Here is a 15,658-nt window from a genome sequence, read left to right as displayed (position 1 = left end):
CTCGACAGCTTGTGGGCGTGTCTTAGGGCATGTTGTCCAATGAGAACGCAGGAAAACTTCATTTGGGTGGGACCTGGCGCGTGCGTAAAACGGAGGCGCGAGCTTCAAAAAGATGGCGGCACGCTCGCGGCGCCGTCTCTCGCTACTGCAGACGCGGTCTTGCAGTGATTCCAGCGACACGCCGTTTTCTTTCACTACCTCCATGGAGTGGGACACTCAGGTGGTGGATGGGTCCTCCCCTCTGGGCCCTTCCGAGACTAAGGTGGAGGCGTCACTGGTCGACCTGCAGCCTCCTGCGTGGTTGGAGCCAGAGAGGTGTGCCGTGTTCCACTGTGCGCATTGCCACGCGGTGCTCGCCGACACCGTGCATCTCGCCTGGGATCTGTCCAAGTCTCTCGGGGCCGTGGCTTTCTCCCGTGAGTGAGGCGAGGGTTGGCGTCTGAGAAAGGCGGGCCGGGGCAGGAGGAGAGGTGAGGGAACCGTGGTTTTGTTTTCCGGAACTGGACCTCGCGTGAGCTAAGCATGCGTCTTTGGATGAGCGCCCCCCCCCCCCCCGCGTTTTGTTGACTTTTAACGTGGGAGGTTTTCTTGTTCAAAACCCGTTTGTCTTCCAGGAGTCACGAACAACGTCGTTTTGTTAGAGCCCTTTCTGGTTGGCATTGAAGGTTCTCTCAGATGCAGGTACGTGTGGAGAATTCCTGAGGTGGATCTGTAGTTCCTGATTTAATGACACTGAGGAGTGCCTAATTGTCGTGAACAAGACGAAAACTTTATATTTGTTGTGACCTAAGTTTATTCTTTCCATATAGTATGTTTCAATGATATACATTTTATAAGTTTGAATCTTAACAAGGCATTAATGAAATGAAATTTAGGGTTGGGTGTAGGTTTTAATATCTGAGGAGATAACTTGGACTATTTAAATCATCCTGTGAGATAACTAGGACCATTTAAATTTATTTATTTATTTATTTATTTATTTATTTATTTATTTATTTATTTATTTTGGTTTTTTGAGACAGGGTTTCTCTGTAGTCCTGTCCTGGCTCTCACAGAGATCCGCCTGGCTCTGCCTCCTGAGTGCTGGGACTAAAGGCATGCGCCACCAACACCCAGTTAGTTACATAAAATATCTTAATTTAACAAAATCATTTTTGTTCTTAGTAATAACGATTTTGTCTTGACTTTACAATTCTGCCTCTGCCTCCGAATTGCTGGGTTCTCAAGTATGGGAGCCTACAACAAACCTCTTTTTTTTTTTTTTTGGTTTTTCGAGACAGGGTTTCTCTGTGTAGCTTTGCGCCTTTCCTGGGACTCACTTGGTAGCCCAGGCTGGCCTCGAACTCACAGAGATCCGCCTGGCTCTGCCTCCTGAGTGCTGGGATTAAAGGCGTGCGCCACCACCGCCCGGCAACAAACCTCTTAAAAGAAGCCCGATAAATAGTTTTAATTCTATATTTGGACATGTGCTATAGCTCAGAAGTACAGTGCTTGCCTAACTTGTGTGCTGTGCTAGAGTTGATCTATAGTACTTCAAGAAAAGTACATACAAGAATAGAGTTCGATTTCTGTTTCACATTATAATCTAGAAATAGTTTTATTCTGTTTATTCAGTGTGGGTGTGGGCATTCACATAGCAAGGTGCACATGTGAGCGAGAGAGGACAGCTTCCAGGAGTCAAGTCTCCTGTCTGCATCTCCTGAGGATCAACTCAGGTCATCAAGCTGGGTAGCTGTCACCCCAGCCCTGCATCCTCACCGTGCTCATCTGCTTGTGTGTATTCTCGTGAGGTAAATGGTCATTTTTACTAGTGCACTTGAGGGCTTGAGATACCTTTTTTAGAATCTTTGAACTCAGTAGTTGATTATTAGTTCATGTTGTATATGATATTAAGAAAGTTTTATTGGATTACAGTGTATTGATACTTAAAGCTTTGGCCAAGGATGGTGGTTCCTTTAATCCCAGCACTCAAGAAAATAGGCAAGAGCCGGGCGGTGGTGGCGCACGCCTTTAATCCCAGCACTCGGGAGGCAGAGCCAGGTGGATCTCTGTGAATTCGAGGCCAGCCTGGGCTACCAAGTGAGTCCCAGGAAAGGTGCAAAGCTACGCAGAGAATCCCTGTCTCGAAAAACCAAAAAAAAAAAAAAAAAAAATAGGCAAGAGTAGAGGAAATCTATTCCACTTCACTGCCTGTTGCTATTATGTCTTGTCTTCCAGATTGACAGAATATTATAATGACTAGAAATTAAAATCTAATTGACCTTGTTCTAGATAATGAAATGGAGATACAATTGTATTTGTTTATATATTAGAAGTCAAGGCCTTAAGTCCTCCAGTGGCCCAGCAAGCTATATGATGCTAACTCTTTAGCATGGAGCAGAAAAACTCCAAACATCTTAAGGACAGTAGTAATTTTTTTATAAGGTAGGGAGCCATGAACTATACAAGTGATCTGAGGAAGTGTAGAATAATTGTTTTTCATAAATTATGTTCTTTGTTTTTGTTTCTTTGAGACAAGAGTCTTCTGTAACCCTGCTGGCCTTGGAAGCTGGTGAACTTGAACTTCAGATCCTCCTGCCCGAGGTAGATTTATTTCTTCTCTGGGTTTTCCTTATTTTATATTCTGCTCTTTCCATTCCCACCAGCACATACAACCTTCTGGTCTGTAATTCCTGTGGGGTTCCTGTTGGCTTCCATCTGTACTCCACCCATGCTGCTCTGGCTGCCCTCAGAGGTCACTTCTGCCTTTCCTGTGACAAAATGGTGTGGTGAGTAGAGGGAGATATTATTCATCAAATACGATTTTTAAAATTTTCTAGAAAAGTCCAGGTGTTTATAACCAAAGAAGATGCAAAAGGCCAGGCACTATTTATTAAACACATATCTGAAGTAAAGACAAAATACAAACCTGTGATAAATGTCATGATTATTTTATTTAGATGCTTTATTGTACCATGTCTTAAGAGTCATATGGAGTAATTTAAGAGTATTCTTTCATTAAGGGAAATTCTGGAAGGTATGTTTTTTGGAAATAGTGTTGTATATAACTTCATTTACTGCTGTGCCTCATACCCTTCTCGTGGATAGGACTTGGCCTACATGGTACCCAGCCTGAAAGAAATATACATGTATATTTATTCCTGATCCAATGAAGCCAGTCAGCTTTTCTCCCTCAGGAATTTGAATGAGGCTGTATTGGTTACTTGTCTAGTGACAGGACAGCATAGCTGACAGAAGTGACCTACGCAAGGGAGGGCTTACTGTGGCTCATATCTGAGGGCGCAGCCCATCATGGTGGGAAGCCATGGAGGAGGTGGCTGGTCGTATTGTGTCAGGAAGCAGAGATTGGTGCTAATGCTCAGCTTTTTCTCTCTCATTCTTTTTTAAGTGATTTATTTTTATTTTTTATGTGCATTTGTGTTTTCTATGTATGTATATATATGTGAGGGTGTAACTGGAGTTACGCACAGTTGTGGGCTGCCATGTGGGTGCTGGGAATTGAACCCAGGCCCTCTGGAAGAGCAGCCAGTGTTCTTAACCACACTGGACCATCTCTCCAGCCCTTGCTTTCTCATTTTTATTTTTAGTCCAGTACTCTAGCCCATGGAATGGTGCTACTCACATGTAGAGGGGGCCTTTGCACCTCAATTAAGCTAATCTAGATAGTGCTTCTTAGAGGCTTGTCTCCTTTGCCATCCCAGATCTGCCAAGGTGATAATATTAACTGCGGGGACCTAGAGTCATTTTTAGATGATACTGGTGCTGAACTTGAAAAGTGAATACTCCACACTTGGAGTAACTATTTTCTGCACTTTTCTCCAGATACAGAGAAAATCTTACCTGATGAAAAAGATCAATGAAATGAAGAATAGAGTATAGTAATGCCTGTGGTCGCATTTACTTTTTCCCATAGATTTCACTGGATATTTCATCATCTTCCTAACTAATGGAACACTTGACTTAGGTGTTTTAAGAAACTGAAAGGGCTGGAGAAACGGCTCAGAGGTTAAAATTACTTATAGGTCTATCAGAGTACCAGAGTTCAGATCCCAGCACCCACCTTCCTGTCTCCCAAGTGATGGGATCACAGCGCACACTATCATACCACACACCATCATGCCCAGCCTTTAGTGAATTTTTCATCCATGGGAGTTAATCATTTGATTCTGGATTTGTTTTCAGTTTTCCTGAGAGATAGTTTTGTCTCTGAGAATGGGGAAGGATGAGGAGAGTTTGTGGTTTTAATTGAGAATTTGTTTTTCCAATGAAATACACCATGATCCTTGAAGCCATTGAGACAGGCTTTGATTCATTGGTAATGGTACTAATACTTTCTCTATATGTTTTCTCTTTAGTTATCTCTTAAAAACAAAGACCATAGTAAATGCATCTGAGATGGATATTCACAATGTGCCTCTACCAGAAAAGATTGCAGAGGTAAACTTGGTTGTGTAGTTACTTAATATATACAACTTTTTTGTTTTCTTTTTAGAGACAGGATTTTACTTTGTAACTGTGACTTGGCCCTCATTTTAACTACAGAGACCAGGTTGTCCTAGAACTCAGCTTTATCCTTTCCCTTGATATAGGCTTTTTTTTTTTTTTTTTTTTGGTTTTTCGAGACAGGGTTTCTCTGTTTATCTTTGTGCCTTTCCTGGATCTCGCTCTGTAGACCTAGGATTAAAGGCGTGCGACACCACCGCCCAGCTGATAGGCAATTTTTAAATGTATGTGTGTGTTGTGTTTTTTTTTTTTAAATAGTTTTTTTGTTTTTTTTTTTTTTTTTTAAATCTGGTAACATCATAACCAACAGATTGAGGGTTGAGTGAGGAGTGTAAGAATCCTCAATCTATGTCTCTTCCCAGCTGAAAGAGAAGATAATGGTAATGCATGATCGTTTAAATTCACTGATAGAGATTCTGAAGGAAGTGACTCCTGATCAATCTAATCAAGAAAAGTGAAGAAACAAGGTATGAGTATAGAACTTTCTCCCATCTTCAACAACAGGACCGTTTGTCATTTCTTTCTTTTTTAAAGATCTTTCTGTGGCCGGGAGGCGGTGGCGCACGCCTGTAATCCCAGCACTCGGGAGGCAGAGGCAGGTGGATTTCTATGAGTTCGAGGCCAGCCTGGTCTACAGAGCTAGTCTAGGACAGGCTCCAAAACTACACAGAGAAACCCTGTCTCGAAACTCCCCAAGCCCCCCCAAAAAATCTGTGTGTTTGTGTGTCCATGGCACATGTGTGCTGGTGCTCATGGAGGCCAGAAGAGAGAGTGGGATTCACTGGAGCTGGAGTTGTAGGCAGTTGTTAGCTGCCTAGCATGGGTGCTGAGGGCCAAACTCTGCATAAATGGGAAGTACTCTTAGCAGCTGACCCATCTTTCTAGGCCCCAGTGATCCGGTCTTTTCTCTTTGTTGTTGTTTGTTTCTGTTTTGAGACATGGTCACAATGTGCACCTCTAGCTGTCCTGGAACTCACAGAGATCCACCTGCCTCTGCCTCCAGAGTGCTGGGATTGAAGGGGTGCACCGCCACACCTGATTGGTCTTTTATTTTTTAAATACCACTAAGAATGAGAGGACTGCCAGATGTGGTGACACATGACTGTAATTCCTGCACTTGAAATACAGGCACGGAGATCAGAAGTTCAAGATTATCCTTGGCTCCAGTTTGAATTGAGGTCAACCTAAGCTTGATGAGAACTTGTTCCAAAATCCCTACATGCCCCAAATAATTGTTGTTGTTTTGTTTGTTTGTTTGTTTGTTTGTTTTTTCCAAAACAGGGTTTCTCTGTGTAGCTTTGGAGCCTGTCCTGAATCTCGATCTGTAGACCAGGCTGGCCTCAAACTCACAGAGGTCCACCTGCCTCTGCCTCCCAAGTGCTGAAACTAAAGGTGTGTACCACCACCACCACTGCTCAGCCTTGGTTTGTTTTGAGAGAGGGTCTCTGGATGTAGCTTTGGCTGTCTTGGAACTTGCCATGTTGATCAGGGTATTCTTGAATTTATAGAGATTCACCTCTCTCTGTTTCCCGAGCGATAGAATTAATGGCGTACCTTACCATGCCTGGCTCTTAGAAATCATTTTTTGCTTATATAAAATATATATGTATGCTGGGCAGTGATGGTGCATTCCTTTAATCCCAGCACTTGGGAGGCAGAAGCAGGCAGATCTCTGTGAGTTCGAGGCCAGCCTGGGCTACAAAGTGAGTTTCAGGAAAGGCACAAAAGCTACACAGAGAAACCCTGTCTTGGGGAAAAAAAAAAAAACAAAAAAACCACGAACAAAGATATGTAAGAAGTAACAATGAATAAATTGCATAACAAACAATTTGTGTTTTCTGTTGCTTTTAGACAGGGTCTCACTATGTAATACTGGCCACTTTGAAACATGTTATTTGGCCCAGGCTAGTCTTGAACACAGAGATCTACCTGCTTTTGTCTCCAAGATTCTGAGATTAAAGATGTGCACCACAAGCCTGTTGGGCCTGCAGAGGCTGTCAGATCCCCTGAAACTAGAGTTAAGTCAGTTATGGGTGTTGGAAACCAAACCCCAGTTCTCTGCAATAGCAGTAAATGCTGTTAACTCCTGAGCCATCTCTTCAGCCCCACAGAATGGAACCTAATAAATTAATAATACATTGAATCATTTTTGAGACAGGATCTTACTGTGTAGCCTATACTGGCTTCCACTGTAGCAATTCTCCTGCCTCAGCCTCCTGAGTGCCTAGTGAGATACACTGCTCAACTGTGGATTTTTAAAACACATGTAAGTATATTTACCTTAAAATTAACATACTTCCTTTATAAAAGCTTAAAAACTGTTATGTCATTGTGTGTAGGTTGCTGGGGCCTCAAACAGGGTAGGTGGAAGCCCTACCACTTACTAAATTTCTTTTTATTTTTTTATTTTATGTGCATTGGTGTTTTGCCTGAATGTATGTATGTCTATGTGAGGGTGTCAGATCTTGGAGTTATAGACAGTTGTGGGTGCTAGGAATTGAACCCTGATCCTCTGGAAGAACAGTCAGAGCTCCTAACTGCTGAGCCAACTCTCCAGCCCCAGTTATTTCTGATGTAATAACTATTTTTCTTCTACTACTTTTTGGTTTCTGTGTTCGCTTTAGAGCCTGTCCTGGAACTCGCTCTGTAGCCCAGGCTGGCCTCGAACTCACAGAGATCCGCCTAGCTCTGCCTCATGAGTGCTGGGACTAAAGGCATGTGTCACCACCGCCCAGCTAATAACTATTTTTCTTAATTTCTGGATTTGCCATTTTGGATCAGAGTTTGTATAGGAAATTAAGTGCTTGAGCCTGACTCAGATTAAACTAGGAAGCATATGTGTGTATTTATATGAATATTTATGTGTGTGTCCAAGAAATGTATTTTCCCCATGAAATATATGCTCACTTTTTTAAAAAAGGAGGTCAGAGCACAAGCAGCAGCAGTCAGCTCTGTCCTGCTTTATGAGTCCTGAAGATAAAACTCAGGCCCTCTGGCTGGTAGCTCAACTCCTTTACCTGATCAGCTAGCTTGCTGCCTCTCCCTTTTTATTTCTAAATTAAGTTGTTTTTTTTTTTTTTTTTCTTTTTTCATTACAGTTGTGTGGGGCACATGTTTATCAGAGCTCACATGTGGCCTCAGAGACTTAGTGGCGAATGCCTCTACCTGCTGAGCCATCTCCCTGGTGCCCACTTCCATTTTTGAGAGGCACAACATAATATGCTGGTAAGAAAACAGATTTTAGAAATACTTTTAGCCAGGCAGTGGTGGTGTACCCCTTGAATCCCAGCACTGGGAGGCAGAGGCAGGGGATCTCAGTGAGGTCAGCCTGGTCAACAAAGAGAATTCCACGACAGCCAAAACTGTTACACAAAGAAACCTGTCTCAAAAAACAACAACAAAAGAAAGAAAGAAAGAAAGAGAAACCTTTTTGATTTAAACTGATTTCTGCTTATTAATTATTATTAGTCATGACTTGAAGAATTAAAGTCTGTTTTGTTTCTGCGTACAATAGGGATAAAAATAGTAACCACACCTATGGTGAGGATCAAATGAATTAAAGAATACTGGAACAACTGGTTACCCCCCTGGATGAAGAAAAAAACTGAATGTTGTCCTATGAAATCAGTCCAGGCAGTGTAAAGATCTACATGTTAAACGTGAAAATAGAAAGCTTTTAAGCAGAACCCTGAAGAAAATCTTCATTATCTCACAGAAGAAAGTTTCTTAAGATAAGCATTAATTGTTTGATGAAGATGACAGTACTTTAAAATACAGAATTTCAACTAAGACAACATAGAGTGAAAAACTGAGCCACAGCAGAAAATGTCACACATAAGCAACGAACGGCCATAATACAGAAGCTATAGACCAACTGCTATATATCAGAAAAAACAACCACTTAAAAACTGGCAGAATACTTGTGCAAGCATTTTAGAGAAGGCACTGGGCCGAGGGATAAGACTCAGGTAGAGTACTTACTTTGCATCCTGCAGAGGCTCCCACATTACAGAAAAGTGTAAAGCTTGAAAAGTGGTACCCAACTTCACTACTGACAACCAGAAAATAACATCAAATTGGTGAAAATCAAAACATGATGTAAAGATGAGGAGAAAGAATTCCTGTAAGCTACTTGTACGAGTAACACCCTGGCACAGCTGAAGGCCGGTTTAGCATTGCTTGTGGGAACTAAAGACATAATGGCTACTACAGAGCAGCGACTTAATCCCTAGTCACCTGTACTAAGCATGTAGCAGATGTGTGCCAGTGTGTGCACAAAAGGCTCATAGTCAGTCACATCATCTGTAATACGGTTTGGGAATTTAGCTCAGTAGTAGAGCGCTTGCCTAGCAAGAGTAAGGCCCTGGGTTCAGTCCTCAGCTCTGGGTGAGGCGGTGAGGGAGACAAAATAGCAAAAAAGACCCCCCAAAAAGGGGGTGGGTTACTGGCACACATTATTTGTAATAAACGTGTTGTGAAAGTCACGTTGCTCAAGTGTAGAGTGACTGGAGGAACGCCGTGTTTGTAATGTGGACAGATACAGCAGAGCTCTCACCAGTGAAGACTTCTATTCCCCTTAAACAAATCAATGTTTTGTGTCTATTTTATATCTAACTTGGAAGAAAATACACATAAGCACCCAATAGAAGATCTAATGTAATAAAGAATGTTTGTAGCATATGGAAGTGCTCAGTGAAAACTGTTGCCATGCGTATAGTGGTGGGTGCACACCTGGAGTGCTATCATGTCTGAGGTGGAGGCAGAAGGCAAGCCTGGACTAGAGGAAAATCTGTCTCTTGTTAGCTAAAGGAGCATTATTAGCTCTTATATTTCAGTCTCTTAATTGTATCATGAGACATCAAGTGATTGAGCTGGTAACATCTGCATTTGTCCACATACACTTTAAAATGTTCCCACACTGTCACACAAGGGATAGAGCTCATGAAGGAGGGCCCTTCATTCCGAGGGTTTGTACAATTGATGGTTGATGAGGCAGAAAAAGATATTTATTCCGTTGTCGTATAGACACTGGTTAGGTGCCCATGCTCTTTTAAATAACCCTAATGAAGCTCATTGGGTCACCTCCGCCCCTCCAAAAATAAATAAAGACACGAAAGCAGAGGAGGAGCTATGGGAAAAAGGGAACTGTTTGGGAGGGGGAAGAGGATGTGAATGTGATCCAAATACAGTATGAAAATGTCAAAATCCATTGTATATAATTAATATATGCTAATAAAAGCTTTTAAAGACAAATAACTGTTGCAGGATGTTTGATCACACTGGATCCTGTGATTGTGTTATTTACTGGAAAAAAAACCTGTTTCTAGTTGCGGTGTGGCTTAACCCTCGCACACACCTTTAATCCAAGAGCTTTCTGCTTGAATATTGTAAACAGGACTATATAAAGTCAACCATAGGTCAAGAGCAAGCAGGGCTGGAGAGATGGCTCAGAGGTTAAGAGCACCGACTGCTCTTCCAGAGGTCCTGAGTTCAATTCCCAGCACCCACATGGTGGCTCACAACCATCTGTAATGAGATCTGGCACCCTCTTCTGTACACATAATAAATAAATCTTAAAAAAAAAAAAAGCAACCAGTTGACAGGAAAAGAACATAGGATTATTAGGAAAAACCGTAAAGGGAGTCAGGAGGACGGATAGAAAGATTCACAGGAAGTAGAAGGGAGGAGGGACATTCAGTTTGAGGAGAGGTGTTTGAGACAGCACAGAAAGTGGGAGGCTTCTGGAAGTAGGCTGAGGAGGAAGGTCAGCTGGGTGCTTTCTCTGCCTCTCTGAGCTAGCAGGCTTCTAATCCAGCATTTGTCTCCCTAGTCTTTATTGGTAAAATTAAATGAATGATTGAGATTTTGTTAAAAACAACAAATAACACTGGTTTCAAAGACAATGAACTGATAGAATATTCTAAATAAAAGAATGTTGTGGGGCTCTGAAAAAAAAAAAAAACTGGGTGGTGGTGGTGTACACCATTAATCAATCCTAGTACTTGGGAGGCAGAGGCAGGGGATCTCTTGAGTTCCAGGACAACCAGGACTGGTACACAAAGGAACCCTGTCTTAAAAAAACAACAACAACAAAAAAAAACCTTTTAAAGATACTTTTCTTTCAGAGTATGCTTTGCTTATAAAGGAGTACCTGGCACTTGGGAGGCAGAGGCAGGATCTCTGTGTGTTCAAAGCTAGCTTGATCTACAAAGCGAGTTCCAGGACTACACAGAGAAACCCTGTCCTCCCCCACCCCACCTCCCAAAGATTAAAAAACGAGTGTTTGGATACATTTTATAATTCCACTTGACTCTTTAAAGAAAGACCCACCCCTTCACACACACACCATTAATAGGCTGATGTTCTTAGAAGGTTTGATGGAGGCCCATGTCATACAAAGCTGTGAATACTCAATTATAGAAAATCAAAAATAGCCTTATCAAGGTTTGAGGAAGGTCCATGTCACGGGTGTGGATGCCAATATCTGTAACATAGATATTGTGTGGAATTTACCAGTAAATGCTGTTCATTACAATGCTAAAAATTCTCTTCCTTGAGCAGTCAGGTAATAAAAGCCAGTAGCTTGTTTGTTTCTCTTTATTTGACAACAGCCTATCTTGAAGTTTGTAACATCTTCCTTTACTGGATTTCAGGCTGGCTTCAGACCAGTTCCATAGTAAGAATCTGAACTGATTCTTCTGCCTTTACCTCCCAAGTACTAGCATTACAAAACACTACCTCCATTTTGGAATCTGTTTTTACATTTATTCTGTGTGCATGTCTGGAGGTCAGATGTTAACTTGTGGGAGACATTTCTTTCCTACAGCTAAGGTCCTGAATATCAAATGAAGGTCAGGCTTAGAAGCAAATGCCTCTCTATCTGCTGAGCTCTTAACAGCCCAATAATCTTTCTTTAAAAAAAGCTAGTGCCGGGCAGTGGTGGCACATGCCTTTAATCCCAGCACTTGGGAGGCAGAGCCCAGCAGATCTCTGTGAGTTAGAGGCCAGGATGGTCTACAGAGCAAGACCCAGAACAGGCAACAAAACTACACAGAAATACCCGGTCTTGAAAAACAAAACAAAAGCTAGTGTTTGCTGGGTGGAGGTGACACACACCTTTAATCCCAGCACTTGGGAGGCCTAGGTGGGCGGGATCTCAGTGAGTTCATGGCCAGGCTGGTTTACAGAGCAAGTTCCAGGACAGCTGGAACCACATAGAGAAACCCTGTCTTTTGTTGTTGTTGTTGTTTCGAGACAGGGTTTCTCTGTGTAGCTTTGCGCCTTTCCTGGAGCTCACTTAGTAGCCCAGGCTGGCCTCGAACTCACAGAGATCCGCCTGCCTCTGCCTCCCCAGTGCTGGGATTAAAGGCGTGCACCACCAATGCCCGGCTTAAAAATTTGGTGGGTTTTTTTTGTTTGTTTGTTTTAGTTTTTGTTTTTTTAATATTTTTCTTCCGGAGCTGAGGACTGAACCCAGGGCCTTGCACTTGCTAGGCAGGTGCTCTACCACTGAGCTAAATCCCCAACCCCTGAGAAACCCTGTCTTAAAAAAACCACACACACACCCCTTGTTAAATAACAAAATCAGTGCTTTTTTTTTTTTTTTTTTTGGTTTTTCGAGACAGGGTTTCTCTGTGTAGCTTTGCGCCTTTCCTGGAACTCTCTTTGGAGACCAGGCTGGCCTCGAACTCATAGAGATCCGCCTGACTCTGCCTCCCGAGTGCTGGGATTAAAGGCGTGCGCCACCACCGCCCGGCTAAAATCAGTGCATCTTATAAATGACTTTCATTCTGGGCCTCAGCATCATCCTCCCTGTACAAATTCGTGTAACAGGAACATGGAGTAAATGGAGCATCAGCAAATGCACAGCCTGAGCAGATGGAGGTGCAAGCAAAGGAGCACCCACTGGGCTGCAGGAACAGAAACAAGGATGCTGGAGCACAGTGGACAGTGAGTGCTGGGTACACTGCTGTCACTAACTTATCTCAGGATCTGGAACTTTACCAGCTGACAGCAAAGATCAACCCCAAGAAACAGTCTTACTTCAAACCACAGTCCCTGGTAGCCCTCTGCCCTACAGCTGTGGGATCTTGGCCCGGCACTGTTCTTACAGCCAAGTTTAACATGTGTAAGTTGCCTCTTTTGCTGTCTTAGCTGAAGAATAAAATCAACTTCGACATTTCTTATGGGAAGAACTTAGTGGAATGAATAGTTTTATCATTCTGTTTAGAATCTTAACAGAAACTAAGAATTATATCAGGTCTTTCTTTGGACCTCCAGTTCCTAAATAATGACTTATTACTAAGTATGAAAACTTGGCCTTACCTTAGGCTTGTTCCCAACTAACTCTTGTAACTTAAGTCTTTTAATCTATTTTCTGGCACATGCCTCATCACCTCTCCTCAGTTATGTCTGACTTCTTCTAATTCTGGCTGTCGAATCTCCGCCTGATTCTTCCCTGGAATTCCGCCCCCTCCCCACCCGGAAATCCTGCCTAGCTATTGGCCATTCAGATCTTTATTAAACCAATCAGAAGGTGCCTTAGCAGAGATACATCGTCACAGTGTACAAAAAGATTATCCCACAACAAAGGATTTATTGAGATGAAACATAAGGTGGTCCCTAAAAGGGAAATAAATTAAAATGTGATGGTCCTTCTCTTCAGATGGTTACCACTGGGCAACACAGACCAAAAACCACCACAACTAAGGTATTAAGAAACCCAGGCCGGGCGTTGGTGGCGCACGCCTTTAATCCCAGCACTTGGGAGGCAGAGCCAGGCGGATCTCTGTGAGTTCGAGGCCAGCCTGGGCTACCAAGTGAGCTCCAGGAAAGGCGCAAAGCTACACAGAGAAACCCTGTCTCGAAAAACCAAAAAAAAAAAAAAAAAAAAAGAAACCCAGAAAAAAATAAAAATAAAAACTGAGGTGGTGATACACACCTTTAATCCTGCACTCAAAAGGCAGAGGCAAGGATCTCTGAGTTCAAGGCCAGCCAAGGTGATCTTGTCTCAACTCTATCCCTTAAATAACAGAAAGACACCTAAAGCCCACTTCAACAAGGGTCTGTGGAAAGGCCTCTTTTCCCATTGTAACTTACATTATCTGAAATTACCCATTTCAAAGTAACAGCACACAATGAAATTTCAGTGCATTCTCAGCTCATGCTTTATTGCTAAAAACATACACATACAGGTGCAGTTTCAAACTCTCAAAACAGTTCCTTTTCCAAGGAGTCAAATGTCTTCAAAACTCCCAAAGATGCATAGATTAAGAAGCTGCCTTTTGTAGTGCTTCAAACATTCAGTGAAGCTCTTTTACATCACCTTGTATACACCAATGGCGCAATGGAAGATAACACGGAAGAGCAAGCAAACAGCAACACCTGTGCTTGAAGGGCAGACGTCACTCCACTGTCAGGGAGAATCCTTGAATATTCGTAATCCTTTTCATTACAGGAATGGGTGGGTTAATGCGAAGGCCCAGACTAGTAATGGTTAAAGACTGATAACATGCTGGCAGAAAGAATATGTTTGACCCTTGGGATGGGGAGTCAGTACTGAGGACTGGCCACAGGGCCTAAGTGTTCTCCAAGAGCTATATCCCAAGCAAAAAAAAAAAAGCACATTTAAATTAAGGACACACCACACCATTACCAAAGGTGTCAGAATGTTTAGAAAATATCAGTAATTGTAAGTATATTCTGACTTTGAAGTCTGAGCTCTACCAAATATACATTTAACTTTCCTGTGTGATCTGTTTTAATTGACTTTAGTGGACTATTAGGAAGAGAGTGTTAGAAGAAAGAACTCTGTCTGACCTTACATCTTTCTTGGCTAGCAGACATATATATCAGTCAGAGGCAAAGAACATTTCTATTTGGGGTACATCACACACCTCCATTCCTGTATTTCAGTCAGAAGCAAACACCACACTGACAACTCTAATTCAGTTCTGAATGATGGAAGTTAGCATTCTAGGTGACGTCCACAGCAAAAGTTAAAATAAATTTCAAACTAGTTTTTCATCATGTAACAGGTAAATTGGATTAAACCCAGGAAACAGTTTTACTTGAATTCTATTTAGGTCTGTCCCACATTATAAATACTTCTCATTATTTGTCAAAACTATTTGTTGCTTGGATCATTTCCAAGTTAAGAGTCTAAGAGGTTCTTCGCTTCCACCACGGGTTTGGGTAGTGCTGGCAACTGGACCCTTTTCTCAGCTAAATGCTCTCTGCATTAGATTACACTTCTGCTCCTTTCACCATCTTTGTTCAACGAAATACACGTCTTTTTTGGAAGAAGAGAAACTTTTCCTGTCCATCAGGAATCAAAAGTTTTAGGCAAGATCCAAGATCCACACTTTGACCATCTCATCTAGAGTGAAACTGTAGCTCAACGGCCGTAAATGCAGCAACAAGTGCAATCAAAAGAGCAATGGCAGTACTTCCGTAACTCTGCAGAGACCCTCTTAATGCGGGTCCCTTACAGATGGTCCGTATCAGTACCTTCCAGATCAGATGCCTCATTCCTGCAAAACCAAAGTATGTGCACACTGATGCTATACACCTCCAAGATACTAATTTGTCTCCTGCAAAGGAGTCTAGCTATGGCACTAAGGCTGGCTTCTGCCTATTCAGGAACCGCAGAGCATGCATCTGGCTTAATCTATAGTTTTAAGAAACCCCAAACTTAGTCTACATAAACCTAATTGAACAAGTCCCATAGCTGGTTGTTTTGCAAACTGAACACTTATTTCTGAAGTTAAGATAACCCTTCTTAGTCTATTTCCTGACTCTTCTGGAACTCTGCACCATTCTGATTATAGCAGCTTATCCAACATGCTTAGTTTATCTTGTATTTGCAAACATGCTTGGAATAAATATAGCTAGGAAACAGAGCAAGCATTGCTTGCTGTATTCCTAACAGTTTGAATGTCTTGTGGTTGCCCTTATTTATCTTGTACTTCCATTTTTCAATGGAAGTAAGACAATCTTTAATTAGAAAACAAAAATAATTCAAACAATAAAACCAAGCTATTGGTTCAAGTATCTATTGCTTCATTATTGATAAATGCATATAGAAAATTACTAGTAACTACCTAATAATGAAAATTCAACCATGCATATTAAAATGTTAGCATTCTAGAATCAG

General features: G+C 42.0%; 1 protein-coding gene across 3 annotated transcripts; it reads left to right on the top strand.

The window, feature by feature from the left end:
- Nucleotides 1–69: 69 nt before the first annotated feature.
- LOC114692303 (protein Mis18-beta-like) lies at nt 70–9,756 on the top strand. 3 transcript variants are annotated; one of them, XR_005091387.1, is made up of 7 exons: nt 70–416; nt 615–681; nt 2,646–2,768; nt 4,356–4,437; nt 4,866–4,970; nt 7,602–7,728; nt 8,018–9,756. XR_005091387.1 is itself a non-coding variant. In XM_028867977.2 (6 exons), the coding sequence occupies exons 1-5, from the start codon at nt 113–115 to the stop codon at nt 4,959–4,961; spliced, it is 672 nt and encodes a 223-aa protein (XP_028723810.1). In that variant the 5' UTR covers nt 70–112; the 3' UTR covers nt 4,962–4,970; nt 8,018–9,756. The 3 variants fall into 3 exon arrangements, 2 of the variants coding, with proteins under 2 accessions (XP_028723810.1, XP_028723811.1); XM_028867977.2 differs by lacking the exon at nt 7,602–7,728; XM_028867978.2 differs by lacking the exons at nt 7,602–7,728; nt 8,018–9,756 and having other exon boundaries at nt 4,814–4,890.
- The last annotated feature ends 5,902 nt before the right edge of the window (nt 9,757–15,658 follow it).

This window comes from Peromyscus leucopus, chromosome 4 (genome assembly GCF_004664715.2).
Source record: "Peromyscus leucopus breed LL Stock chromosome 4, UCI_PerLeu_2.1, whole genome shotgun sequence".
In the NCBI taxonomy this organism is placed as follows: Eukaryota; Metazoa; Chordata; class Mammalia; order Rodentia; family Cricetidae; genus Peromyscus; species Peromyscus leucopus.
This window is presented reverse-complemented; position numbering and strand designations above follow the sequence as displayed.